Source organism: Hydra vulgaris, chromosome 08 (genome assembly GCF_038396675.1).
Source record: "Hydra vulgaris chromosome 08, alternate assembly HydraT2T_AEP".
NCBI lineage: Eukaryota > Metazoa > Cnidaria > Hydrozoa > Anthoathecata > Hydridae > Hydra > Hydra vulgaris.
Genome location: NC_088927.1, coordinates 33,101,274 through 33,127,500, shown reverse-complemented (window position 1 = coordinate 33,127,500; position 26,227 = coordinate 33,101,274). Strand labels below are relative to the sequence as shown.

The 26,227-nt window shown below is 27.6% G+C and overlaps 1 protein-coding gene across 1 annotated transcript in view; it reads right to left on the bottom strand.

The window, feature by feature from the left end:
* LOC100201546 (aldehyde dehydrogenase, dimeric NADP-preferring) overlaps positions 1-26,227 on the bottom strand; it is a 67,448-nt gene that overhangs the window by 11,747 nt on the left and 29,474 nt on the right. Inside the window, exons 4-9 of the mRNA XM_065803469.1 lie at positions 23,576-23,749; positions 12,577-12,662; positions 12,207-12,370; positions 11,480-11,561; positions 1,370-1,518; positions 1,014-1,211 (exon numbers count right to left, since the gene is read on the bottom strand). Of these exons, the coding sequence (XP_065659541.1) occupies positions 1,014-1,211; positions 1,370-1,518; positions 11,480-11,561; positions 12,207-12,370; positions 12,577-12,662; positions 23,576-23,749 (853 nt within the window). The remainder of the gene's footprint in view (positions 1-1,013; positions 1,212-1,369; positions 1,519-11,479; positions 11,562-12,206; positions 12,371-12,576; positions 12,663-23,575; positions 23,750-26,227) is intronic.

Sequence of the window (26,227 nt, the reverse complement as noted above, 5' to 3'; positions counted from 1 at the left end):
GAACTCTAACCACTGTGCCACGGCTGCTAAGATATGTAAAAGTGATCTTGAAGTTTTCATTTAACATAAATGTATCATACATCTATCTTTCCTTTTTTATTATTACTTTGAAAAAAATACTTTTATTTTGCTGAATATACCATGAATATAATTTAAGCTGAATATATGATGCTTATGTCTTTTTAAGTTTATTTTTTTTTTTAGATTTTGAATTATTAATAAGTTAATATTGCCTAAAACAACTATGTAAATGTCTTAAATCTACTCTTTGATATATATTCAAATCTTAGATAATAAAAATCTATAAAAGGTAATGTATAAAATACAAAGTATATTTTCAACCTGCTCTTAATATCAAAGAGTAGATTAAAGATTTTTTTAAGCCTTATATGTTTATATTTTCAAGCTTTATATAAAAATCTGTATATAATGTATAGTATATACATACAAATTATTATACAGTTTTCCAAAATAAACAAAATATCTCAATAATAGATGTTAAAATTATTATTTTTTTAATTTGGAGTAGATTTTTAAGCTTGTTATTTTTATTAAAATTAAATGAAAATATTACATATATGCATCTATTGATGTACAATAAAATGAATATAAGAAATATATGTTATACAAAAATTAAAAGAAATATATGTTATATAAAAACTATAAGAAATATATGAAATAAAAAAATTATAAGAAATATATGTTATATAAAAATTACAAGAAATATATGAAATAAAAGAATTATAAGAAATATAGGAATTTCAGCACATTGTTTTGTTTTTGATAAAGTTATTTCAATTTAATAAACTTCTAATTAATTGGTATATCTAATACAATATTATAAATATTTTAAATAACTAAATATTTCTGTTATTTATGTTGTATTTTAGTGCTAAATATTTGCACTTTTTTTTTCTTATAATTTTTTGTAATGTTATTCTTATGTTACTTTATTTAAAGTCTATTATTTATTTTGATTAATAAATGATTACCTTTGATTATAACTATATTACCTTTGATTAATAAATTGAACAGCCTCTTTTACATCAACAACATTAATTATGGGAAGTAATGGGCCAAATATCTCTTCTTTCATGATATCATCATCAACTGATATGTTTTTTAATACTGTTGGTGAGATGTAAAGATCTTTTTCATCAAAATTTCCCCCATGTACAATGTTTGATTTTTTTATCAACTTGATAACTCTCCTTTAAAAAAAAATAGTAATTATTTTTTTTAATATCTTATTTATAAATATTTACATTATATTTTATACTAATAATTATATTTGTAAATATATTTATATCAATATTTTGCCAACAGATATCATTAAATGTGTTTAAGATTTGAAAAGTTAAATAATTACTGAAAGTTTCGATTGTTAATCATTCTTCCGTAATCAATTGATTTTTGTGGATCTTCACCATAAAATCTTAAAATACTTTTCTTAAGTGCGTTAATCAATTCATCTTGTATACCATCAACACAAAGAATATAGTCAACCGTAAGACAAGTCTAAAGTTCAACAGTTTTTATGTATTTAATAATATATGAAAATATGTATTAACAACTACATAAATAACTTAAAATATGTATACAATCAATTTTCTTACTTAAATATAATTACTTTTAATAAAAAGTAAAAATACTTTTGCCATTATGACCAGGCCTTGATAAAAAACAAAAGATATTTAATATAATTGACAGCCTCTTATTTTTTCAAAAGAGTTCACTAAAAGTTGTAATTTTTTATGAAAGTATTATTTTTTTTTAGTAATGAAGTTTTTAGTTTTAACAATCTTGTATCTATTAAACACCTTATGTTAAAAGGAGAAATGAATTTAAAAGTAGTTTTTTACTAAATTTTTCTAATTAAATTATGTTAGCAATTTATTTTCCTTTTTTAAATTTTTTAAATTTACAAGGTCTTAAAAAAAATCCCTGGTTATTTAAATTTAATTTTAATACGTTTTAAATCTCTAAAAACTTCAAATAGTTTAATTAAAATTAAATGTTTAAAAAAGATTTTATGTTTAAAATTTTATGTTTAAAAAGTTTTATGTTTAAAACTTTATGTTTAAAAAGTTTTATGTTTAAAATTTTATGTTTAAAAAGTTTTATGTTTAAAAAGTTTAACACAAGTTTGAACTTGCAGATATTTGTGCAGTAAATTGTTGGTAACCCTGAAAAAAAAACAATTTGAAAGCTGAATGATTAGAGCATTACATAATACAACATGCTTTCAATATTAAACAATATCTCATAAATAATGAATGTTTGGCAGCCACTGTTTGAAAATATTAGACAAAATAGTGTTGGAATGTGAGGTGAGGAGTGAAGTGAGGAAACTAATTTGAAAATTTAAGAAGACTGGACTAGTTGGCAATGCTAAACACACTGATTCCAAAAAACAAGCCAAATGTCAATATCAAAGCAGTGGGTGAGAGTGTTGGTAAAAACCCCATAGTATCAATTTGGTGTTGTAGACAAGAATTGCATATTTTAGGAAATGCTGCATCAACAAAATTGAGCCACATTTATGTAAAACAGTCATCAAAAATTTCAACAAAAAGTGCAAAATAATATTTGCTGTTATCCCAATGTGTTATCCCATAAATAACCCTATCTTATGTACTTTGCAATCAGTGACGGATCCAGGATTTTGTGGTGATTGAGATAGCTAAGTTCCAAACATGGAGCAAACTCTAAACATTAGTATGTTTATACTTATGTCAAATAATAAGGCTGTGCAAAAAATTGCGATGATTGGAGGCTGGGAATGAAAAAGCCCTTTAACATTATTTCTCCCATCCCCCACCCCAAACATGAGGGGCAACAAGTTGATAAATTTTTTTTGTACTATTCTCAATTAGACTTATACTCATCAATAAATTTCAAGTTTCATAGTATTATCTCTCAGCTTTCAAAAAATATGACTATACAAAAATTGTAACCCCCTCAAATTGAGGGGGGTTTAAACTTTATATGGTCTTAATTTTTGAACGCTGAGAGATAATACTATGAAACTTGAAACTTACTGATGAATATAAGTCTAACTAAGAAAAGTACAAATTGTTTTTTATCAACTTGTTGCCACTCACGTTTGGGGTGGGGGGATGAAGTCAAAGGGCTTTTTTGTTCCCAGCCTCTAATCATCGCCATCTTTTGCACAGCCTCATTGTTTGACATAAGTAGAAACATACTAATGTTTGGATCTCAATCACAAAAAAGTCCTGGATCCATCACTGTTTGCAACTCCTTAAAAAAACTTCTCAAGACCAAAAACTTTGTTTTCCATTCAATTGGATCTTGTGTTAATTTTAGGAAACCCTTTATAAATTTATTATCAGATTATCAAACATTATCTGTTGAGGGTGACTACATTTCTTAAAAAAATAAAAGTTTTTACTTATTTGTTTTTACATTAAAAATAATTAACATCCAGACCTTGGCTTTTTTTCACTGCATAACAACAAGATTTTACTGCGTAACAGAAAAGCATAGCACATAGAAAACCTTGAAATTTTTTTTTTTTAGCTTTAATACTTACATTGTCAACAAATAAATTAAATAAATAAACCATTGGTGTATTTTAAAGTACTGCATTTAACTTTAGTAAATAAACTAATTAAATTACATTTTGAATTGGTTCTTTATAGAATATAGCTAATACATAGTCCAATACATAGCTACTACATAGCACACTGAACAACCAGTGTTTCCACTTTGCATGATTTATTATGTATTGTAAGATATTTTGACCTCTTTTTTTGAAACTTATGATTTTTGATTTTATGTAAGATTTTATGATTTTTTGATTTTTCTGTTCTGAATATAAATTTGCTTTGAATAAAAAACATTTTTACAAATTTACTTTATAATTTGAATGAATTTACTTTATAAATCTATTGTACTACTGTGAATTTGATGAGTTAACATATGTGTTAGTAGTTACTCACAATAATTTATGTTTATGTTTCAATAACTATTGCAGTTATTAAGAATTATCAAGAGAGTTAAACTTTTTATATATTATATTTTGTGAACGTTTTAATGATGATTGTAATTTTTGTCAAGAGAGTTAAACTTTGCATATAGTAGATTAACCCAAAATCTCAAACAGATAAAACAATATTAACACAATAATGTATCTGTATGACAATGCCAATAAGTAGTGTAATTCTGATTCAGATATTGCTAATAGCAATTTCTTTTTTAATATTTAAAAAAAAAAAAAAAAAAAAAAGCGAATATGAAACTATCAGTGTTTTTATTTTGATTGTCAATACATTGTGGACTCACTTTATAGACTCAAAGAAGACTAAATCTTGGGCTCTTCTTAATTTAAAAGTTGGAAATAACTCAATAAACAAAATTTAAATTATTTTAAATTTATAGTTTTATAATAAATCTAAATTCATAATTTAACTAGTAAATTCAATTATTTAGTTCTTTTATAATTCTTAGGATTTTCAAAATGAAAAGAAGAAAGGTAGGAAGTAATTCTAAAAAGCCACAACATAAACCTTCAAAGTTTTTAGACAACTGACAGAACGAAAAAAAATTAAAAATGTGGCTAACAAAGAAAAACAGATGTAGTCTATTGCAAAGCGTGTAGTTAATATCTAACAAACCGTAAGGGAGATTTAGAGAGGCATTATGATAAGCCATTTGATAAGACAACAGACTTTGTTGAAAAGAAGCTGGCTGCCATGGTCCAGTATTACAATGTCAGTCTTGTTTGTTTATTGGTCGAGGTACTGGACATGGCGGAGGTTCAAAATGAAACTGCAAAGTCACTGACGGATTATAATACTTTAGCTTTATTACAAAATCAAGGAATCAGCTTGGATAGCTTGTTAGATTTTGTGCAGACAGATACAACAGTATTTTTGGTGCACAAAACTCAGTCTCCGTTCATTTGAAAGCAGTTGTCCCTCACTTGTTACCTTTGAAATGCTCCTGCCATAGTATTTACCTGATTTCTTCCAAAACCTGCTTGAAGCTCCCAAATGAGCAGAAAGATCTAGTATGTCAGGTGTACATTTAATTTGCCCACAACACTAGTACTAGGGCTGAAATCAAGGATTTACAAAAATACACAGAGTGTTCTGAACATTTCATTCATTCATGGAGTACATTCTAAGTATGCTGAAAGACTTAAACACAATATTTCAATCGGAAATTTTGTTACTTTAAAAGTTTTGAAAGTCTTTCAACCAACTTTTTAAAAGTTTAGCTCATGGATAATGATTATCTCCAAAACCAAAAAAATGACACAACAGCTGATAACTGTCTTACGTCAAAGTATTTACTTCTGAAAAGTGTTTATGTAGGTAAGTTGATTTTCCTATTCTATTTTGTCTTAAAGCTTTCTTACATTTGAAATAAGGATTCAAATGTTACTTTATTTATATCAGAACCTGATGCATTCTACAACTTGTAGTACTTGACAGTTATGTCATTGAATAAAGAGTATCTATCCAGTAATCAGATCATACCTCATAATTGAATGTTAATTTGAATCAAGTAAAACTAGTGGTTCAAATGAAGTAGCTTTGAAATAAGCTTTTTCTTTTTGAATATTAATCTCAATTTGCCAGAATTTTATCAGTAGATGGTTTAAATTTCCTTTATTTTCTATTAGCATAACTGCAAAGCAGAGATGTTCAATACCATTCTGTTGCATTTTTCATTGATGCATTTGCAGCGTCTTTGTTTGAAGAAAAAAAAAGAGCCCTCTACTCAACGGATCGTAACTGGTCCATCTGCGCCTGTTCTTGTATTCTCTCAACATGAACAAATAAATAAGTATTTTGAAAATTGTTGTAAACTTATGATTGCCATTATCGAGGACTCAAAAAAAAAGATTCTCTTTTAAGGATCACCTTTTTAGTCATTTGCAAAATACTTGATCCCATCTACAATCAAAATATTCAAAACACAGCTTCGTCAAAATTTTCTGCTCTTCTAAAACATTTTCCAAATTTAAAAAACACAGTTCACTTTGGCCCAGCTTCAGTTTGAGTGGAGGGATCTAAGTTTGTTAGAAACAGAAGCTTTGGCGTGGAAACTGAAACTGGCTCTACAATAACATATCTCACAATGATGCTCATTTTTTTTGGAAAAAATTCGTTTCCATCAAGACAGTTTTTGATGTTCCGTAATTTCCTAATTCTGTGATTACAAATCTGCATTGGCCTTCTATTTTCTCTGCCTGTAAGTAATGATACAGTTAAATGAGAGCTTAGCCAATTAAAACTCATAAACTTTTTTTTAATTTTATTTAGTTTATTTTTACATTTAAATTTTTTGCTGTGTTTCCGAAAAAAAAGATTTTTTCCATGATTTTAGGGAAAAAATGCAAGACTTAAGACGTAATGGAAGATTTTTATTTTATTTATTGTAAAATATTTTGTAAGACTTTTAGAATCTTAAAAAAAGATAATCTTAAAAATTTGGTTAAATTAAGTAAAAATTTTGCGATTTCCATTTTTATTAATTATAAGATTTAGCAGGTGTTGATAGCTGGGGCTAGCAAAAATTTTATAATACTTGATATATTATAAATTTATGCATACATTTCCTATTTATTAAATACTTGCGTTTAGATATTTTTAAACTAAACCACTTTTGACAAGGTTGCAAGCAACCATTATTAAGTTATGAGTTACTAAAAAACAAAGGATAGAGTTAAAGAGCAAGGAAACATTTAACTTAAAAAGCTGGTTGTTTAACTAAATACTTAAAAAGTTGTATGGTTTTTTAACTAGATACTTAAAAAGCTGGCTGTATGAGCTGTTTAACTAAATACTTAAAAAGCTGTATGGTTGTTTAATTAAATACTTAAAAAGCTGGTTGTATGAGTCAAAAAAATATTTGGATGGCAGAGAGTTTTGAGGTTTTGTTAAGTTGCAAGAAAAAAAACTAGATAAATAAATGTTTTATAGAAGATACAGTAAAAGGATTCATCTTTGTTGAATGACAGCCCAAGCGAGAATAAGTTTTAGTTAATGGAACTAGAGATGATAGCTCGTTTGAGCAGTGACCATGATAGTATTTGTAGAAAAAAAGAGATGCAATCTTATGACAATAGGAGAGTGGCTCAAACTTTGCAGATAAAGCAGGTCCTACTACATTTACATTGTGCTTTTGGACCTTGTCTGAGAGCAAGAGGGTTGTTATTTGTTAATATAGAAATGTCAGCAATATTGTGATAGTTGTTTGCAATAATTAACTGAGTTTTGCTTGAGTTAAAATCAACAAGCCACTGCATGCCCCAAACTGTTACAGAAGAGAAATCAGATTTAAAATTGGCTGTTTGATCTAAGCAATAAAAACTTTATACTCTTGTCAAGACAAGAGTATAAGTTGAGTTGTCAGCAAACAAAGCCAATTTAGATGTGATTTAAGAGTCAAGTTAAACAAAAAGTTATTTGCAAATAACTCTGCCTTATTCTGGGAAAAAGTAATATGATCAGGCCCATGAATTACTAATAGAATGTTAGACTTACTTTATTTAATTACACTGTTAAAGATTTGCCAAAAGTCTCTAGAACTTAACATCTGAGAAAAGATTTAATAAACTAAGAATAAGGGAGCATAGCATCAGACAGGACTATTTTACATTGACTTCTTGCCATAATAAAAAGACATTTGTTTTCAAAAGAGATGTTCTTGTAAAAGAGATTAAAAAAATGATTATAGTTTAATATAGCGATCCAAAAGAAAAAACCTGAAGTAGAATGAGACTAGATTTAAAACAAAAGAAAAAAAAATAAAAGCTTCAATACCTGGTTTGATTTAGGAGATTACATAAGAGGCACATTTATGCATACATAATATAGATATAAACATACTTTTGTTATTTATTTAGATGCTGGCATACAATATTATTATATATTTACATAAACTTTAGTATTTATATGGTGTAGTATGTGTTAAAAGAGAAGATGATGATCAGGTGGATGTAAAGTATGACTCTAACAAGACAAGAAAAGGAGCCATAATTTTAGACAAAGATTAGAAAAACAATGTATTGAACAATGTTTGTTAGAGAAGATTAAAGTGGTTTAGGTATCAGCATGTAGAGGTAGCAACTTAAAGAGAAAATGGTAGAAGTAGAAGTAAGAAAACTTGGAAAGACTGTATTACATCTGGTTTAAACAAGCTTTAGTTAAGAAAAAAAAAATGCTCGAGATGCATTTATATTAGAGAAACAGCATGAAAGTGGAATACTAAAACTTGATGATGATAAAGAAAATGATGATGACAATATGGATGATAATGGAGATGATAATGATGATGACCATATTGATCATGATGATATTTATATATAAAAAGGCATGCATATATATATATATATATATATATATATATATATATATATATATATATATATATATATATATATATATATATATATATATATACGTATATATATATATATATATATATATATATATATATATATATATATATATATATATATAAAATATAACTTAAACTTCAAATTAAAATTATATTTCAGGATAAATCAATGTTTATGCAACCTCGGTCACAAACCCAGCCCCAGCTCTAGCTATTTTTATCAAACCTGACCCTGACGTTGGTCAAATTTCAACCTCAATCACTTACTAATAGCTACTATATGGCCTCCTATATAGCTTCTAAATAGGCCAATACATAAATTACCACAATAATAAACTACTTAATAATAAGTTAATAAGCTACAGCCCACTACATAACTATTATACAGCATGCTACTACAAAAACTGTTATATAACTACCACATAGCCCATGGCCCACAACATCGCTCCTATATAGGCATGTAGCCAGTTACATGCCTTTATATAAAATATAATATACATGCATAAGATACATTATATGCTGTAAATTAATTTTGATAAAAATTTATATGTTAATTTTAGTGATTTAAAATCAAAAGTTGGAAAAAAAATAAAACAATTTGACTCAAAAAAAATAATTTTAGATTAAATATATTACCTGGTTTTTGTGATATCAATTCAAAGGTTGTACACATTAAAAAATTTAACTTAATGTCAACCACGTCAAATAAACTACCCAGGAGAAACAATCATAAATAAGAGCATTAAACAGTAACTAAGCACATTAAACTATTATGGAGATACCAAAATTCATATATGGAGATACCAAAATATTCTTAAACATTTAATTAAATATAATGTTAAAAAGAGAAACCAATGAGATTTGGCAGTAATAGAGTTTGATTACTTTTTTAACTTTGTTTTCAGGTCTGTAGTAAAAACAGAATGGAACTTATAAGTGTATTTAAAATACATTAAACCTGGCTTTTGGACAGGTCCATAAATCATCATCAGTTTTTACTATTTTTTATCAGTTTTTATAAATTTTAATGTTAATGTCATATTTAAGCACTACTTACTACTACCCTAAAGTTGACTGGGACTCTTTTTGTGATTTTCTTAATGACGGTCCTTGGGCTGATGTCTTTTCTCTCTCAGCTGAAAAATGCGCCTCCTATGTAACCCCCTGGATTCAGCTATTTATTATTGCAATCGATGTAAAAAGGTGCTGTCAGATGCTAAGCTCCATTATTCTCAGTTCACTAAATCTTGTATCTTATCTCAGAAGTTAAGCTCTAGAGACTTTTGGAAAATCTTCAATAGTGTTATTAACAAAGGAAGGTCTAACATTCCATTTCTCATTCATGGGACTGATCTTATTACCTCTCCAAAGGATAAGGCTGAACTATTTGAAAAGAACTTCTCTTCTAATTCGACTCTCGAATCTAATAGCCATTCTCTTCCTTCCATTCTAATTAAACAGTTTAACCCATTGTTAGACATTCAAATCACTCCAGCTTCCGTTGCTTAAGTCATATCTTGATTAAACTACGGCTTGTGGTCCAAACAATACTCCTGTCACAGTCTTACAAAATTGTTCTCCAGAACTCTCTTCAATTTTCTCTAAACTATTTAATAAGTGCTTGACTGAGTCTTGTTTTCCTACCTGCTGGAAAATGGCATCTGTTGTTCCAATTTTCAAAAACTCTGATAAACATTCTGACCCTTCCAATTATTGTCCAATCAGTCTTTTTTCTGTTATTAGCAAGGTCTTTGAGTTTTTGATAAACAAATTTCTCAGATTTCATTTTAAGTCAAATAACTTACTGTCAGACAATCAATACAGTTTTCGATACTCACTGCTAACTGCTGTGACTGAAAGATTTTATCATGCATTAGATGGAGGCGGAGAGGCTAGAGCTATTGCTCTTGACATATTCAAGACTTTCGACAAAGTTTGGCATGTTAGTCTTCTCCATAAGCTTGTTTCATATGGCATATTTGGGAATGTTTTTGAGATAATCAAATCATTTCTTTCTAACTGCTTTATTAAAGTCATCCTGGAAGGCCAAGACTCTTCGTTATTTTCAGTAACTTCTGGGGTACCTCAAGGTTCTATCATTGGTCCTATTTTATTTCTTATATACATTAATGATCTTTCCAACAACCTTACATCTAAAGTAGCTCTTTTTGCTGATGACTCAAGTTTATACTCCTGTCTTGACGAAAAGTCTTCTCTTTTTAATTGCTTAGAACAGGCAGCCAATCTTGAATCTGATCTCACTTCTGTATCAGATTGGGGCTCACAGTGGCTTGTAAATTTTTACTCCAATAAAACCCAGTTATTTACTGCAAACAACTATCACAGTACTGCCAACATTTCTACATTGATGAATGGCAACCCTCTCACTGAGTCCTCTACTTTACGTCTTCTTGGATTATTATTTACTACTGACCTTTCATGGAAACCATATATACCATTGATTGCTAAATTAGCATCTGCTAAGGTTGCTTCTCTTTATTGTGCTTGCCACTTTCTTTCTCCTGATTCCATTCTCTACCTCTACAAATCTCTTATTTATTCCTGTATGGAATACTATTGTCATATTTGGGCTGGTTCTTCTAATGATGCTCTTTCTCTTCTAGACAAAGTCCAAAAACGCATTGTAAACATAGTTGGACCCGGTCTATCTACTAAGCTTGAGCCTTTTTCCCATTGTCATAAAGTTGCGTCTCTTTCTCTTTTCTACAAATACTATCATAGCCACTGCTCAAAGGAGCTTTCATCTCTAATTCCATCAACCAAAAGTCACTCTTGCTTGACTCGTCATTCATCAAAGTCTCATTTCCCTGCACTTCAACCCTTTACAACTACCTCCCATTTTCATGTTTTCCTGACTCATATAACCTTTCCTTTCCAACCATTTCCTTATCCATAACTCTTTTCTTTTTTTCTAGTAACTCCAAACTTAATAGTTGTTGCTTGAAGCCTTGTTGGGAATGAATCAGAATAAAAAATAAATATATTAATTAATGATATTATTTTAACTTTAAATCACCATCTTCATGAGACAAAGAACACAACACAACTCAAAAAATTAAAACCATAAAAAAGTAGAATCACTTACTTGCCCTGAATTTGCAAACTTTCCCCATACAATACGATTTGCAGCAATATCTAAGTTAGACGTTTTATCAACTATTGCTGGACTAAATTAAAAAATCTTAGAACCATAAGATTGTTCACAAATTAAACACAATAATTTAAGAAACAACATACAAGAAAAAATAGAATAAAAATAGAAATAGAAAATCTTATCCCTATCCTTCATTGTCTACTATAAACAAATGTCTAATGCACCCCTTTTACTTCAACAACACACCCATAAAATTGTTATCTGTTTAAATTTATATTTTTTATCTAATGTTATTCACCTCCCAAAGACAGAGAAAGCCACTACAATGGAGGCTACTTTTTGGTTACAATCCTCTCTCAACTCTTTAACTCTGAAACACAAACCTTGGCAAACAAGGCCACTGCATCAAGAAACAAGTTTAGCACTGTACTACCAGATGTGGTGGGAATCGATTTCAGAACTTTTTGCTTATGCAGCAAGCACTCTACCACTACACCACTACTGCATTACACTTAGGTAAATGTATACTTATATAAACTGCCTTATACTTATATAAATATATACTTATGCTACTATAGAAGTTTTGATACCACAAAAGTTGCTGTTATAAATTATACACCATACACATGAAATGTTGAACATGTCTTCACCACTACAAAAATTATCATTATTTCACATATATAAATATTAAACTTTTTATAAAGCTTTAAAAATGTACCACTTTCCACCCATTTCAAGTGTGACTGGAGTAAAATAGTTACTAGCTGCTTTAAGAATAATTTTTCCAACATTAGTACTACCAGTGTAAAAAATGTAGTCAAATCTTTCACGAAGGAGAGCTGTAGTTTCTGGAACTCCTCCATTTATAACTCTGATACAATCCTAATAAAATACAATGTGCATTTTTATAAAATCAACTAACTGGGATCAATTTTAGATGAAAATCTTTTTAAAATAATTTAACTAATCTAAATAAAGAATATAACTCAGATGACCTTTAAAGATCTTTGTAAAGAAGGGACTTCTGAACTCTGAAGCCTGGAGATTTACTCCAAGACCTCAATAAGATAAAAATTAACAATAATTACATTATCCATATATTTAGGAATGAGATGCTCAATTACAGCTGCAGTATTTGGTGCTAACTCTGATGGTTTTATTACACAACAGTTACCTAAAAAATAACCAAATATTTTAATAACTCTCATTGTAAATATTTTGTACAATACGCAAGTATTATGTAGTAAATAACAATTATATTGTGTTTAAAGGAATTCTGTAGCTGTGGTTTCTCTATTACATTGCACATTTTTGTTATACTCTTGATACATTAATTATACTCATCGTCATTTAAAAAAATTTATATATTTGCTGAAAAAGTTTAATAAATAAAAAAAATTACAACTATTGGTTTGTCCAAATAAATCTTTTTTTTGCAGTAACTTTTTTAGTAACATTTTTAACATGTCTGAATATTCCAAATATTAAAATGTTATATATATATATATATATATATATATATATATATATATATATATATATATATATATATATATATATATATATATATATATTAGGGTGTTTCATATTTTATCAATTTTTGAAATCGAACTTGCGAATCGATTTATAAATTGACTATTTGTATAAAAATAAGTTTGAGCAAAAAAAAATAAAAAAAATTTAATTTTTAGGGTCCCCGCCAGTTCGATTTTGGGCCAAAATTGTCGGGTGTTTTAAAAACCAGGCAGGGCGTTTAAAACCCCCGACACCTTAAAATTTATCGAAATTTATCTTTTTTTTTTTAAATGTTATATGTTGGATTGAATGTTTATCACATAAAAGGAGCATGTCGAAAAAATAAAGAAATTAGTCTACATAATATTTTGAAATTGGTGAAAAATCCAAATTTTCATTCACAAAAATCTATTTTATTACTCGGTGGCGTATAAAAAACTTTTTTTATACCATAATAAACTGTTTCCAAACCCGGAAAAAACTATAATTTGAATAGTTTTTTTATTAGTGTTAAATGAAGTCTAAAAAAAATAATAATTGGATCCATGGAGTAACATGCCCCGGACACTAACCTTAATGGCCCCTACTTAATAAACATTAGAGAGCAATAAATTGAAAATCCGGAAATTTGATCGGAAAATATTTTTAGAAAATGTATATACCAAGGTACTTAAATAATAATTTAAAATTTAACAACTACTTTCCAATGCGAAGACAAAGTATTTAAACTAAATTTGCGTTACTAATAATAAGTGCTTTAATATTTTTTAAAATAATATTCAAAATGGCTAAAATTACGAGACTAAAAACTAGAGCTTATTTATTTGAAGAAGAAAGCCTGATAGAAAACTTAACTCAGATAACTTTTGCAACAAATAAAGAATTAATTCTTAACTTTCAGTTTAAAAGATCTAGTAACAAGTTAACTCCATCCAAAAGGTTTATTGGTTGTACTGATGGGCCCGATAAATTCGCAAAGTGCTCCGGACTTGTCAATTGCCCTGACAACTGTATTCTTTTTGTAGTAAAAAAACCATGGTTAGACAGAGGTTATAAAGATGGATTATTAACGGATAAATCTATAAGGTAAGTTTTATAATTTCAATTTATAATAAAATAGTTATTATAAATTTGTATAACCATTCGAACTTAATAAGCTAGTAGATGATTAAGGTTTTTTTGTAGTACCACTGCAACTAATTTTTTTAGTTGTTATTACGTGTGGATTATAGCTTAATAATGCAAAATATAAGGTGCATCTTAAAGTTAATATTTCTATTTTATTTAATGTATTATCTTAATTTTTTCAGGAATAATATTACTCGTTTAATCGATAGTTGGGAGACATTAAAGAAAAGTAAGAATAAAGACACTAAAGCAGCAGAGAAATCTAGGGAAGAATTCAAAAAGAAGGGGGAGCAGGTATTTTGGATTGGTAAAGATAATATTAAGGAAATCTTAAAAAAAACGAGCCTTGATAAACTTTCATACTATGTTGATATCCAATTTTTAAAAAACCAAAAGTCCAGTCGTCTAATGACTTTGGGGAGCAAAGACATGAGATATAAAACGGTAAATAAAGATAAGAAGCCTTTAAAAAGTTGTAATATTAAACAGTTACCCCAAATAGACGAATCAACTACAGATCTAGAGCTTCTCTCAGATATCAGTGACGTGAGTACAGAATCAGATATTTCTTTTGATTTATCACAACCCGACCCAAGTAACGCAAAACAAGAGTTAAGGAAAGGTTTTGTTAAAGATATTGCCATGACATCAGTCTCAAAAAATATTTCATCAAGAGATCTAGTGCATGTATGTACGGATTTAATCGTAAGTTCAGGCGGAAATGTGGCTGATTTTTCAGTGTCTCATTCAACTATTTGGTGAGCTCAAAAAAAATCTATTCGGGAAAATGCTGAACAATATAAGAAAAATGTAAAAATTGCTACCGCTAAAGCTACTTTTCCCATAATAGCACATTTTGATGGAAAAATTATCGAAGACATCACAGAAGGTATAAAATCAAAAAGAGATCGATTTGCGGTCTCGGTAAATATTGATGGTAAAATGAAGCTCCTTGGCATTCCAGCAATTGATCGTGGTACTGGACAAGCTCAATACGATGCTTTAGTTAAAATACTGGATGAGTATGGAATATGTGATGACGTGAAAGGTTTATGTTTTGATACAACAGCTATAAATACAGGAAGACTTTCTGGTACAAATGTCAGGTTTAGTCATAAACAAAACTCAATTCTACTAGAGCTGGCTTGCAGGAGGCATGTTTATGAGTTACATCTAAAACACTTCTGTGAAAGACAGTGCAGTGGAAAAACTAAATCTCCAGAAAACCTAATGTTTAAACGGTTCCAATTAAACTGGAATGACATTAAAAGTAGCATTGACTCTTCAAAGTTTGTAAAATATGACACTCAATCTATTGCTACCACTTTCTTAGAAATCCATAAACTCGATGCTGTAAAATATTGCGAGATTGCTCTAAAAAAAAACACTTTTCCCAGAGGAGACTACAAGGAGTTATTGAAACTAACCCTAATGTACTTATGCCCTGAAAGAGATTTTAAAATTCAAGCTCCAGGGTGAGTGTCTCATGCACGTTTTATGTCCAAAGCTATTTATTATCTCAAGATTCGGATATTGAGTTTGCAACTGTCTTATGAATTGACAGACGAGCAAAAGAACGAAGTGCAGTCTACTGCTGAATTTATCTCAATCTTTTATACCGTCTGGTTTTTAAAAACCTCTTTACCTTACGCTGCGCCTTACCAAGATATAAAAGCCTATTGGCAAATGACAAAATATAGAGGTTACGTAGAACAAAATGTTCAGAATTCTGAAACAATTTTAAATGGAATTGATGCCACAATGGTTTCAATGGAATCACATTTATGGTACCTTGATGAAACTTTAATTCCGCTGGCTCTTCTAGACCAAGGTATTTCTGTTGCAGAGAGAGAAGAAGTTGCAAAAATGGTCTTTTCGAAACCAGTTCCTGAATTTTTTCAGCATTCCGAAAAATTTGTTAAAAACTCTTAACTTTAACCTAGAAAAACCACCAAGTATTGCCCAACTAGTGGGAGAAAACTCTTGGTTCATATTTAGTTTGTTAAACCTTACTAAGCTGAATGATAAACTTTGGTTAAACAGCCCGGCACCACTATGGGAGTATATTGAACAGTTTAAGATTTTTTCCCAGTTTGTTTCCAACCTTGCAGTGGTTAACGACGTTTCTGAAAGATCTATTAAAGTTGTATCAGACTTTGTAAATAACGTTCACAATGAAGACGATCGTCAGGACTTACTGCTAGCTATTCACCAAAGGAGAGAAAACCTTAACAAGGCAAAGACTAAAGAAGATTTGCAATTAGCATATCAAGCAATTGCAAAATAGATAATATAGTTTTTAAATGATGACTTTTATTTAATGATGTAATATTGATTTGTAAATATGTATTTTTTATTTAATTATACTTAAACATATCATTCTTTTTTATTTTTTATTTTTTACAAAACCAAAAAAACTTTGCAACAATACCAAGAAAATCATTTAAAGTTGAAAAGCTACCATATACTTTCTAATCTTGACGCAATAAAACTAATAACAACAATACCACTTTTAACAATGTTGCAGTAAGTTCATTAAGTCTTTTTTATTATAAAAATAACTAAAATAAACAATTGTTATTAGGCTATTAAGGTTAGAGTAAGGGTTAGGTTACCTCGAAGGATAAAAGAAATTTTTTTTTAGACCTGTATATACCTCATTTGACACTATTATTAAAAAAATCTAGGTTATTGATTTTTCCGCATCTGGAAACAGTTTATTAGAAAATCAAAAATGTTTTTTATACGCGATTGAGTGATAAAATAGATTTTTAAGATGGAAAATTTGGATTTTTCACCAATTTTAAAAGATTCTGTAGACTAATTTCTTAATTTTTTCAACATGCTCCATTTATTTGATTAATATTCAATCCAACATATAACATTTAAAAGAATAAAAAAAAAATTTCGATAAATTTTAAGGTCCCCGCCAGGCCTTTAAAACACCCATCACTTTTGGCCCAAAATCGAACTGGCGGGGACCCTAAAAATAAAATTTTTTTTTTTTTTTTTTGCTCAAACTTATTTTTATACAAATAGTCAATTTATAAATCGATTCGCGAGTTCGATTTCAAAAATTGATGAAATATGAAACACCCTAATATATATATATATATATATATATATATATATATATATATATATATATATATATATATATATATATATATATATATATATATATATATATATATATATATATATATATATATATATATATATATATATATATATATATATATATATATTAGTAGAAAATCATTTAACAAAAATATTTTTCATTCAACACCGTGTTTCATCAATAAAGACTCATCAGAAATTTCTGATGAGTCTTTACTGAGAAACACAGTGTTAAATGAAAAAAAATTTTGTTAAGTGATTTGCTACTAATTTATAATTGCTCTGTTCTTTTAAGAGCATAGAGCACTCTATTTTGTAGAATACATTTTAAAATTGTCTAAATATATATATATATATATATATATATATTATTATTATTATTTTTTTGTTATTCACTTCCTCAAGGCCGAGAAGGCCACTACAGATGAGGAGGCTACTTAATAGTGGTTATAACCCTCTCTCAACTCGAAACACGAACTTTGACGAACAAGGCCGCTGCGTGGAGAAACAAGTTGAGCGTGGTACTACAAGGGACGTGGTGGGGATCGAACTCGGAATATATATATATATATATATATATATATATATATATATATATATATATATATATATATATATATATATATATATTATATTAGTGTATTCTACAAATAGAATGCTCAATGTTCTTAAAGAACAAAGCAATATATATATATATATATATATATATATATATATATATATATATATATATATATATATATATAGAAGGAGAGAGAGAGAGAGAGAGAGAGAGAGAGAGAGAGAGAGAGAGAGAGAGAGAGAGAGAGAAAGAGAGAGAAAGAGTGTGTGTGAGTAAAAGTATGTGTAGTAGCATGTGTTTTTTTTAAGATTTTAAATAGTAAAAAAAAAAAAAAATGCAATGAATTTTTAATACTTTTTTTTATTGTTTTACTGCCAGAAAATTTATGTGATCAAAAGCTGATTGAATTATTAAGTGAGGATCAACAACACTATCTATATAGTGCTTTGGGTTGATCATTGGGTTGATCATATAAAAGTAAATTTTGTGTTTTGTTTTAATTTTTTTTTCCATGTTAATATGTTAATGTTAATATATATAATTTCTATATATAATAATTTCCATGTTAATATGTTAATATTAATATTTTTTTCATGTTAATATTATCCATGTTAAATTTCCATTTTTACCATTTAATAGTATATGTAGTATATATACATATGAGTTAGTTCAAAGATCTTTTCAGAATTTTGAAGAATTTGTTGCATAACTGTTAGCTTGTTTTTTTTTTAGTATAATGAATATGTTTTTAAAGTTCTGGTGCCTGAAGCAATTATTTATCTTTTCGCTAAAGTTGAGGGAATGTCAAGAACTCAAGTTTTGTTGAACTTCGTTATAATCTTATCTATAATTATCTTTCTTAGTTATCTTTTCAGTTTTAGTTAATCACTATACTTTTTAAGTTATATTAGTTTAGTAAATTAAAAGTTTAAACTGTTTTGAATTATTGTTAGGCAGAAGTTTATTAAAGTCATATATTTCAGAAAGGTAATTTATTATTTGTTTGAGAATCAAAAATGTATGAGTTAAAATAACTTTAGTTATGACTACTTATAATTTGTTGGTGACATTTACTAAATGTAACTTAAGTCAGATGGTTAGATAAAATTATTATTGTTAAGAAATCAGAGGAATTTGATTTGTAATATAAAAGTAATACATGATAGTTAATTGTGATTTAAAATGTTTGAAATCTTTATAAAATCTTTGTGACTGTTAAGTTTGAAATTCAAAAATGGTAACAAGTTTTTGTGATTTTAAGGAGTGCATTAAATCTATTTTAAACAAATTAAAATATACAAACTCTTTTTATAAGACTGAAATTTCAATATTGGAATAATTTGATCTTTGTTAACTGATCATATTTTTATTTCTCATCTTACATGAAATGTCATAGCATTAAACTTATTTTAATTGCTTTAATATTTTCTTATTAAATTTTACATATAGTTCATTTTATTTTACATATAGTAATTTAAATATAGAATGCATGTAAAGTAGTTTTAAATAAAAAAAAAAATTTTAATTTTTCACTAGCAGAGTATAATGATTATAAGCTTCACTTTCAGTTAGAGTTAAACATTTTCTTTAAATAGCATTCTTTGATTATGGTTAAATAACATATATGCGTTAATTATATAATTATGTTTAATAATTTATTATTTATTTATTTAATTTATTATTTATTCATTTAATTTAATTTATTAGTTAACATTCATATATGGTTTATCTTTATATTTTTTAATGCTTTAGAAATCAAGAAATATCAGAAGAAGATGCAAGTGATAAATCATCTGGTAAGAATCAGAATCAATTTAAATAACTAAGCTAATTTATTGCATTTGAAGTCAATTTTTAACTGTGTTGTATTATAAATTGAAATCATAAATTTGTTGTAGTTTTATGTTGTTTGTTGCAGCAGTTTTTAGTAATACATTAATTGTATGTTATTTATTTTAGACTGTGGTAGTACTTTTTCACAAAATTTGATAAACAAGACTAAAAACCTTTTCTTTACTTATTAAATCATTGTAGTATATATCATGATAAAAAACAATATTTTACATTAGGTAATAAATAGTATTACTACAACACTGTCGTGTGATAAAAATTGGCAAAAACATTTTATTTATATTAAAACTATACAAATAATATGTGTATAATTTTATGATGATTACATAATCTATTATGATGGTATCGCTAATTATAGCTAATTTGTGTTATACTATTCTCTTTTCCTTTTTGATTCTGTTTCTTAAATAATATTTCAAATTGTTTTTAGAAAATGAACGTTTACAAAAATGATCTAAAAATCAAGAAAGTACAAAAGTTAAAAAAGACTGTGATGTAATTGATAAAGAGGAAAACATACTTTTTTTCTGTGCATTTAGAATTAATTTATTAATAAAATATTGTCAAGTTTACTTATAATGAAGAATTCATTTCAATACTTATTATATATTACATTTTTTTTATTAAAGTGAATTGTGGATATGTTTCAGAAAGTCATCATCAATGAATTACTATCAGAATTAGTATAAAGGGTGAGTTTTCAGTAAAAGTGATTTACATGTATATATATACATATACATATATATATATATATATGTATATATATATATATATATATATATATATATATATATATATATATATATATATATATATATATATATAATATATACATAATATATATATAATATATATATAATATATATATATATATAATATATATATATATATATATATATATATATATATATATATATATATATATATATATATATACACATATATATAATAATAATAATTATAATAATGATAAGCTGCAGCGAGAAAATATTAAAATAAGGATTAAATTAGTAACACACAGTAAATGAGTTATCTCGCTTGAAAGTTTGTGGGAGTAAATTCCATTGGTTGACTACTCTGTTAGAAAAGAAATTAAGCCTAGTAGAGATAGCTTGCATGCTTTTATTGAGGTACTAAAGAGCTTTTGTTGAGCACTAAGGAACTATTTGATGAGATATTGAGAGTGCCCTCAAGTTATTCGGACAGATGGATTGCCAATTTGTGGGTTAAACCAATAAACATTTTCTAAGTTATAATCAAATTTAAAGTTGTACATTAAATCACCTCGAATGCATCTTTCATTTCATGAAGTGAAGAAATGATAATCTGGCTTTGCTGGATAGCGCTCATAGAGACGGAATTGCTTTAGTGGCGCGGTTTTGGACTTTTTTAAGTTTTTTGATGTTTCATGCAAAAAAAGAGAACTCCATACAGGAGCAGCATACTCGAGGTGAGGTCTGACAAGGGATGTGTATAGTCTCTTCCAAACATGAGCGTTTTCATAGATAAAAGATTTTTTAGACAATAAGGCACTTTTTGTAGTTAAGACGTAAGCGCCAGGTCCAAGATGTTATGTGATTTATATCCGAATATGATGTAATGATGGCAGATGTCGAAAATATAATTCTGAAGGAATCTTTTCAAGCTATAACTAAAAGTGATTTTTATCAAGATATTGTCAAAAATGTTAGATATATTTACAATAATTACAAAAACAGGCCATCAGAGTTTCTAGTTATTCAAACTCTGTTTACAAGTATTAGAGACTGTATTTTTTTTGGCTTAATAACCAATGTTTCATGGTCTGGAGCTGTCCTCACCAACAGGAAGTTTTATCGTTTTAGTGAGGAAACATAAAACCGCTAAACAATACGGTCCATGTCAAATTATATTAAACCTTGATCTGAAAGTTATTTGTGATAGTTATGATCAAATTATACGCAATGCAATTCCAGGTAAAATGTCTGAAAACTTTTTTATAACAAGGTCTGGGTATGCATTTTATTATGGCGCTGTTTCCACCCATTTAAATTCTTTTTTTTCAAAATGTTTACCAAATGAAGGTTTAATTGAAAAGCAATACAGTGCTACGATGGTTCAAAAAAGTCTGTTTTTTTTTTATGACAACCATCCTGAATATAAAAGCAAGTTAGCAACCCTTCTGAAACATAAAGAAACAACAACTCAACGGTGGTATTACCTAAACAAAAACAAACAAGATACATGCGAGGCATCTGAAAAAGTTACTGAAACTTTATTTGGAGACATTAAAGTTGAATCTAAAGCACCAAGTCTGAATTCAAAAGTTTGCCCTAAATCATCATCTATGTTAACCAATATTAAAAAAAAGATTTTACATTCTGAAGAAAAAATTAGTTTATGAATTTAATTTATTGTGTAATTTTTACTTTTTAGCAATGCTAAAAAAACCTCCTTTTTTAAACACCATACCCAGTCTTCTCTGTTTGAAATTTAATGCCAGCGCACAAAAAAGCACTGGCAGGATAGTCATTTTTAAGTTAGCCTGCGCTATTAAAAAAACTCATTTTTTTCTGCTATTTAAATTAAAATAAAAATAGCAAAAAGAATGCTATGAATAAATACTAGATAAAATAATTTTAAAAAAAAACTGGTAAAAAAAGCCATTTTTCAGAAAAATGTTGCATAAATGAACAAAAAAGTTTTGTTGCATTTTAAAATAAAATGCTTTTAGTTTTTTGGCAAGCACTTTCTTATGCACTCGCCAAAGTTTTTGCTGCCATGTGGGCAAGCGCGAAAAGAGTTAAGCACGAAAGTGCTGGCTAAACGGAGAAGACTGCATAGCACCCTTCCACCCACCATTATAGATAAAAACAAACTACTCACTGTTTTTAGTTCACTGATTATATAGTGTGCACATTATCTTAAGCCATCTGAAATTTTAACTTTCTTTTAAGGGTCCAACCTATCTAATGCTCTTACAAAATGTCTCTTGATACCCAATGGTTCTTAATAATTCAGCGCCTTTGGTCATGTACTTATCCTAATGTTTGCTCAATATACCAGGAACAATATTTAAAAAATAGACTTTCATAGAAAGCTTTTTAATTTCTATAATAATTTATTACTAAATATAGATTATTCCAAAAGTTTTACTTGATTTATGAAGAGTAATCCATGTAAACCACCATTAAATATGTGTATTTTGTTTAAAACCAACAAGTATTTTTGTTAAACCTTGAAAATTTTTTTTGAAATTTCGAAAATATATATAATTCTTTTCAAAAAACAGAAGATTATTCTTTAGATTAGGGTTTTTTTCCTGAAATTTGACTTAAAATAAACAAATAATCAAAGTTTTTACAAGCGATCAGTATTGAAACCTTCATTTCGATACCAAAGATAATGGAGTCCATCACTCACTTTCATAATCTTATAACCATTAACAAAATAAAAATAATTATTCTCTTTAGATTTATCATGAAATCAAGTCAGCTTTAATTAAAGCATAATTAGTAACAATTTATACTCAGTTTAATAAAAAAAATATTTCTTGATAAATTCATATTTTAGGGTTATATGATAATGATGATCATTATATTTTTAGGGGTAATCAACTCCTAATAATGTTTAAAATCATACCAGAATAACAATTTAACCATCACCCCATTTTAAATAAAAACTATAACAAAATATCAAAACCTCAGTAATGCTTTGTAAATTGGAAATAAAATAAATTGGAATAAAAGCACAAAGTTGCATTATCGAATAAATTTCAACATACTGATGATGATGATGATGATGATGATGATGATGATGATGATGATGATGATGATGATGATGATGATGATGATGATGATGTTGATGATGAGAATGACAACAGCAATTATGATGATGCTGATGAGGTAAAAAAAAGTTAAAAAAAATATTACCAGCTGCAATTGCTCCAGCTATAGGTTTTAAACTTAGTAACAAAGGATAATTCCATGCAGAAAGAACTAAAACAATTCCATAAGGTTCATTACGAATTTCTAATGTATTTTGCATATTTTGCCAGTCAGATTTGATTCTTTCAGGTTTCATAAAGTTATCCAGCAGAACCATTACTAAAAATAAACATTGTTAAAAATAAAAACTCATACATAATATTATGAGAAATTACTGAATTGTTTTTAATGTGAATTTATTTTTTCTAACTCCAAGGGCTCTCTCTCTCTCTCTATTTATATATATATATATATATATATATATATATATATATATATATATATATATATATATATATATATATATATAAAACTATGAATGCGTGTTTAGATAATATCTCTGATGTCACACTGAAATATTCTGTTACCAGGGGCTTCAGTACATGCATAAACTATTTTATTGCCAGCAGTCACATGGGAGTGCTGCTACATTGATTGAGGGTACATAAACACTCTAGTAGTACATATCAGATATATATATATATATATATATATATATATATATATATATATATATATATATATATATATATATATATATATATTATATATATATATAAGAACTGCCAATTTTTGTTATATTCAACTTTTATATCATACAATAGGTACATAAAATACATACATATTATATATGTAAGGATTGCATATACTTATTTCCTTACATAAACAAAAAAATATAATATGCATTTGAAATATTTTTTTTTGTTTTTTTCTGTTGCTATTAATTAGCAATACATCTTACTAAGATTTAGGGGCTCATTACAGGAGTTAAAATCAGCCCACTTATCCGGGCTGAAATTTCCCCCTGCCTAACACTTTGTTTTCTTAAAAATTCAAATTTACTATTATATGATGAGCGGGATGAAATTCCCCCCGGAATCAATATCCTAGCTTGTTTTATAAAACCGAGGCAAGATTTTCAGCCCTGACAATTTCCATTATTAATGTAAAATTAAAGATGGCTGCACTAAAACCAGTAAGTGAAGTAAAGATGAAAGAAAGCGTAGAAGTTCGATTTCGTTAGGATTAAGACAATAAAATTTCAAATTTAATACAGAGTTTATCAAATTTTAAATCTCAATTGGAATATAATAACAAGGATTTTAATGCTGACAAATCAAATCTGTACAAAATTTGTAGAAAAGCTTTAGCTAGCATTAACTGCCATGAGCCAAGTTGGTTTGGGCCTGATCGTCCTAATGACAATATATTATCTGAACAAAGTAAAATTGATATAACTTTTATTAAAAGAGGTTATACTAGAGTTCAAGAAAAAATCAAAGAAATTTGTCAGAATTTTTCATTAGCTGTTACATCAGATCGAAGGAGTGGAAGTGGGAAAATAGTACTTGAATTTTATGATCATCTAGTTCAAATATGGGGTGGATCTCCATCTATAGAGATACAATAATTTAGCAAAATACAATAAATCAACCACAAAAAAGGATTTCATATTTTCCTTAGTCTTTTTATAGATAAACGTTTTGTATTTTTAGTCCTTGAATAAATTTTCTGATGTATATTTTGTTATAGTTTTGCATATATATTCACCTTCAGGATTATTAGCAGAGTAAATACTGTCAGGGAGGTTTGGGCTTTCCAATGCATCACTTCGATGTCTTTCAATTTGCTGAATAACCTCATCTTCATTTAGGTCATAGGTTTTATTTTTTTCACAAAAGTTATGAAGAACAAAACAAGTATGAATAACAATAGGAACTGTTTCTATTTTTATATTAACTATATTATATTTTCTATTTTTTATATTTTATATTCTTCTTAAAAATCTCCACCTTGTTTTTAATCTACCAAAAGCACATTCAATCTGGTTCCTAGCAGAGCGTAACATGCTGTTAAATATGACTTCCTTGTTATTTGAACAACTTTGAAACTCTTTTATGCAAAAGTTTGTTAATGGATAGGCTGGGTCTCCAATCAAATAGTTAGGAATTGAATGATAATTAGGTAAACTGTACAATGTTCGAGGTAGTGTGCCTTCTATTAATTTTTTATTGATAGTGGAATTTGTAAACATCTTTGCATCATGTACAGATCCTCGCCATTTGCATTCAGCATCAATAAAATATCCTTTACTATCGCATACCGCTTGTACATTTAATAAAAAATATTACTTATAACAAAAGTAGTCTTGACCATTTTTAATAGGACGTTTTAGTTGGACATGAGTGCCATCAATGCATCCAAAGGCTTGTATCATGCCGAACTTTACTTCAAACTGTGAAGCTAACTTCATCATATCTTCTTTGTTTTTAGGTAGATGTAAATATATTGGACAAACGATATTATTTATGGCATCACATACAACTTTTACAGTTTTTGAAACAGTACATAGATGAATGCCGAAAACATTGGCTGTCATCCAAAAAGAACCAGTATCTATTAAATAATAAATGATTATTGCTAGTTTTTTGTGTGTAGTTAAAAAACGATAACTTGGACAGTTAGATTGAGGACTTACAACAGTATCTATAATAGCAGCAAGCTCCAAGAAACACTCCTTTGTCATTCAGAAATTTCTTTTCCAGCAAGTTTCACCAATCATATTTTGCCACCATAAATCAGTTCTCCCCTTTTCTA